Below are 5,355 nucleotides of genomic sequence, written 5' to 3'. Positions count from 1 at the left end.
TTGTTTCAGAGGCTATTGTTCCAGCCGGGCCTCGAACTCACAGAGATCCGCCTGTCTCTGCCACCTGACTGCTGGGATTAAAGGCGTGCGCCACCTCCGCCCGGCTCAGAAGTTTCTTGAGTTGTGCCTTTGTTCTCCCTACCTGACTGCAAGTTAAGTGTGCAGTGGGCTTTCTCTCACTTGCTCTTTCTCTCTCTTTGGTTGGGGATCTCATCAGAAGGTTAGAGACTACATCTTCAGGAGCAGGACCTCTGCACCAACTATTGAAATTTGTGTAAATTATTGCCCAAATAAACACCAACTTATCATTTATCTTGGGTCTCACGAACTCAGTAACAACCTGAGTTCACACAAAAAAATTTTTATTGCAACAAGTATGAAGTCATTACAAAATTGTTTACATGAATTGGGTTTTCTCTTCCATGAGTTCTTCCCTGTTACCTGATATCAAGATGATACAAAAATGGATTTAAAATATGTACAGGGTTAGAGATATGGATGTGCAAAATTATAACAAGTTCATTGCCAGGACCTAGGTCAGGTTTTTTGAGAACTTTCTGTAGTTCCTGCTACAGGAATACTCAAGTGTCTAACGTTCTTGGGAACAAGCATGAGCATTCACAAACTGAACACTGACATTACACAATTAAAATCAGATCAAATCTCTAAGCAAACAGATGTCCACACATGAATATTTTCTCTTGCAGGCACTCATTCCTGTAACACAGCTGTTGAGACAGTTAAAGTCCTAACAGTTTTCCTTCATCATGATTTGGTCCATGAAATAGAACTAAGCATGTAAGATTGAATTTAGAGCAATAGACTGATCACAATGAGGTTTTTATGTAATTAAAGAAAATTGTGAAATATAAAGGGTTACCTTATCAGTGAATTCATAGGACTTTTGTACACATGAGTTGACAGGTGCAAGCACAATAGAGACATCACAGTGCTTGAGCAGATTGTTGACCTTTGTTAGATTTTTTCCCTCCAGAAGCTTGTATAACCAAATGTGTGTTCAGTGAAGATTTTAACAAATCCTTTATGCCAATATTTCCTTCCATATTAAAATTTTTCAGGACCTCACAGAATATTGAGTTATGCAGAGTACACAGCTTTACCACACTGCTTGCAATTATAGGATTTCTCTGAAGTATGATATCTTACAAAGGTTTTACCACATTGGTTTCATTCATAAGGTCAGGTCTCCGGCATGTGTTCTTTTGTGATATTGAAGACTCCTGATGTGTGAATAGTCTTTACTACATTGATTACATTCATAGGGTTTCTCTCCAGTGTGTGTTCTTTTATGATATGTGAGACCACTGGTGTGTAAAAAGGCTTTAACACATTGAATGCATTCATATGGTTTCTGTCCAGTATGTGTTCTTTTATGATTTGCAAGAGTGGTGTGCTGTGCAAAAGCTTTACCACACTGATTACATCCATAGGGTCTCTCTGCTGTATGTGTTATTTCATGTGCTTTCAAACCACTATCATATGAAAAGATTTTACCACACTTATACATGCATAGGGTATCTCTCCCATATGAGTTCTTTTATGTATTTGGAGTTTACAGTGTTGTAAAAATGCTTTCCCACATTGATTACATTGATAGGGTTTCTCTCCAGTGTGTGTTCTTTTATGTCTTCTAATCTCACTATGACTTGCATAGGCTTTACCACAGTGATTACATTCATAGGGTTTCTCTCCAGTGTGTGTTCTTTGATGTACTTGGAGAGGACTGAGCTGTGAATAAGTTTTACCCCATGGATTGCAGTTGTAGGGTCTCTCTCCAGTGTGTGTTCTTTGATGTACTTGAAGATCACTCTGGCTTGCAAAAGCTTTACCACATTGAGCACATTCATAGGGTTTCTCTCCTGTGTGCAATCTTTTATGTCTTTGAAGATTATCTTTCCTTGCAAATGCCTTACAACATTGATCACATTCAAAAGGTCTCCCTCCAGTATGTTTTCTTATATATGTTTCAAGCACACCAGGACTTGCAAAGGCTTTAGAACATTGATTACATTCATAAGGTTTCTCTCCAGTGTGTGTTCTTATATGACTTTTAAACTCACCATGACTTGCAAAGGTTTTACCACATTGATTACATTCATGGGTTTTCCCTCCAGTATGTGTTCTTTTATGGAGTTGTAGACAACTGTGACCTGCAAAGACTTCACCATACTGGAAACTTTCATATGGTTTCTCTCCAGTATGAATTTTTTCATGCCTTTGAAGATGCCTGTAACACACAAAGGTTTTAATACATTGAGTGTATTTATAGGGTTTCTCTCCTTTATGGCTTTGTTCATTCCCACAAAGATAATAGGCACATGTAAAAGCTTTACCACATGCATGATACTGATGAAACTTCATTTCTGTATGAATTAATTTTATAATATTGTCTAATTGTAAGTAGGAATCAGATCTTAACTTTTACATTCATTATGCTTCCCTTCATGAGGGGTTGTTTGTGGCTTAGAAGATGACTTTAATTTTAGATAGAACCTTTGTTTCACAGCCCAAATTTATGGCATTTTATTTATATGAGATTTTTTCCTTCTTTTGAAAAGAAATTGAGGAACTCAGAGCCCTGTCCTACTAATGGCCTTCAAACTTTTCCTATAGTGTGAATCATGCTACATTGGAAGAATATACCAGGACAAATGGAAGTATTCATACAATCCAAAATTCATAGGGCTTTTCTGCTGTGTGAATTTGTTGATGGCTTTGCAATGAAGTTGGACAATGAATCAATTGTAAACTTGTATCACATTTGACAAATCTACTCTTATTGGAGCTTACCAAACATCTTTCATATCCCGTAATTGTCCCGAGTGTGTGTGTGTGTGTGTGTGTGTGTGTGTGTGTGTGTAAGAGAGAGGGGGGATTCCATTGCTTCTTTCCTTATTCTATGCTCACATGGTTTGTATTTATAATCACATATGATATTTATTTTTTTCTTAGTTTTTGAGACAGGTTATTTCTGTGTAGCTTTGGAGCCCATACTCAAACTCAATTTATAGGTCTTGCTATCCTTCACCTCACAGAGTGCTGAGATTAAAGGTGTGCTCCACCACCACTGACTGGATGTGATATGACCTCACAGAGCACTGAGATTAAAGGTGTGCTCCACCACCACTGACTGGATGTGATATGACCTCACAGAGTGCTGAGATTAAAGGTGTGCTCCACCACCACTGACTGGATGTCATATGACCTCACAGAGTGCTGAGATTAAACGTGTGCTCCACCACCACTGACTGGATGTCATATGACCTCACAGAGTGCTGAGATTAAAGGTGTGCTCCACCACCACTGACTGGATGCTCATTAAAGGACAAATAACCAGTAAAAGTTTTCCCCATTGCATTCACACAGTTTGAATTTATTTCCTCTCAGAAACATGGTATAGGGATTAAGGTTTCTCTACAACAACCTTCCTGACTATAAACTTACCCTTTCAATATGCTTAGCAATGTCACATATATATGACTAAGGTGAACTTTACTATAGACTCATTTTTTCTCAGGTCTTGGACAAATATCTATCATGTATTCAATGTGCATACCATTTAAAATATCTGAGTGGTATTAATCTAAACAGATTGGCATTTCTACGGTGTAGCTCTCATAAGACTCTAATTCATATGGTGGTATCAGTTAATGCATTGTTTCCTTGCCGTCGTTTTCACAGGGTTGCCTTTCAAACACAGAATAGTGACCTGACATTGAGGTAGATGGTTTTGTGAGAAATGAGGAATCATTAATATACTTTAAGCTGTGCTTATTAATACTGTTGCTTTTCTTTAAAATTTCTAGGATACATTATTATTTCTTCAGAGGCAAATTTGTATAAAAAGTTGTACGTGAAAATTACCTTCTATGTCTTGTAGAATTTTGACAGTGTTCATCAGTATTATGATCTTCCCACCTGTATCCTAAAATACAACACCACAAAATATATGAAATATGAATGGAAGTTAAATCACATTTAAGTTAATACCTTCAATGAATATTAGGACTATGTCTTTTTCACCTAATATTCCTTTTTCTCAATCAAAATTACAGAAGAGTACCAATAACCAAGAAGCAGTTGTTCCCTTATTTTAAATCATGAATGAAAATTCAGTCTCACCTATGGCAGAGAAGTTCAAGTACATCTCCAGCATCACATCCTTGAAGAGACTTTTCTGGGAAGGATTCAGCAAAGCCCACTCTTCCTGAGTGAAGCTGATGTGCACATCATCATAGGTTACTGCATCCTAAAACACCCCACACATATGTAGAACAGAAAGTGTGATACTCCCATTTGATATAAATATGTATATCATTGACAGTATAGTCAAATAATTCTGGTGCTTGCCTCACTTATTCCATGACATGAACATTAAAATGTATTCACCCTTCACTTTAGAAGGAAAATGAGTAGTAGGCTCACATACACCATTTCTTGGTACTTTAAATAGTATATAGCTTTGAGGAAGAAATCCCAATGAACAGACATAAAGGGAGAGGCAAGGCAGCACATCAACACTGCTGAAAGCACATCAAAGAAATTGTATGACAGTGCCAGGATCTCACAGCAATACCCCAGTCCATGGCATCAACTTCTGTCTATGTTATGCTTTTATTGCTGTGAAGACACAATGAGCCATGTCAATACTTACAAAGAAAATATTTTACTGAGGTATGTTCCTTAAAATTTAAGAAGTTTAGATAATCACCCTCATTGCAGGGGCATGGCAACATGCAGGCAGATGTGGTGCTGAAGGTTAGAGTCCTCACATCTTGACTCAGAGGCAACAGGAAAGTGACTGACACTGGGAATCATCCAGAATATAAAAAACATTGGCTGGCCCCACAGTGATATGCTTCCTCTAACAAGGAAAATCCCAGTCCAACACAGTCACACCTCCTAGTCCTATCACTAGTGGGAGCTCAGAGACTATGGAAAGACAGCTGGGGAACCTGCATGGGACCAAACCTGTGAGTGTGGGTGACAGTAATGGGACATGATCTGTTAGGGATCCCCTGTCAATGAAACCAGGACCCATCCCAGGTGCATGAACTGGCTTTTTCAAGCCCACACCCTATTATGGGTTGACTTGCACAGGATGAAACAGGATGGAGTAGTTTGGTCCTTCCTGAACTCTGTATGCCAGACTTGTTGACTCCTTACCCCCTCTGATATGTGGATGTGGAATGGGTTAGGGTGAGAGGTAGGGGGCAGTAGATGGGAAGGGAGGACAACTGGGGTATGAATGTAAGATGAAAACACTTAATTGGGGTGGCTCACTTACAGATATGGAGGTTCAGTCCATTGTCACCATAGTGGGGAGCATGATAT

At 38.6% G+C, this 5,355-nt stretch overlaps 1 protein-coding gene across 1 annotated transcript; it reads right to left on the bottom strand.

The window, feature by feature from the left end:
- Nucleotides 1-634: 634 nt before the first annotated feature.
- On the bottom strand, nucleotides 635-4,270 carry LOC121138387 (zinc finger protein 431-like; the record flags this gene model as incomplete). The annotated part of the gene is made up of 3 exons (XM_040741098.1): nucleotides 635-2,248; nucleotides 3,886-3,946; nucleotides 4,144-4,270. Coding segments are annotated over 3 exons (951 nt in total), but the record flags the coding sequence as incomplete, so codon positions are not given.
- Between the last annotated feature and the right edge of the window lie 1,085 nt (nucleotides 4,271-5,355).

Source organism: Mesocricetus auratus, unplaced genomic scaffold (assembly GCF_017639785.1).
Source record: "Mesocricetus auratus isolate SY011 unplaced genomic scaffold, BCM_Maur_2.0 contig_4677_pilon_obj, whole genome shotgun sequence".
In the NCBI taxonomy this organism is placed as follows: domain Eukaryota; kingdom Metazoa; phylum Chordata; class Mammalia; order Rodentia; family Cricetidae; genus Mesocricetus; species Mesocricetus auratus.
Note: the sequence above shows the minus strand (reverse complement) of the source record. Positions and strands in the feature narration are given on the sequence as shown.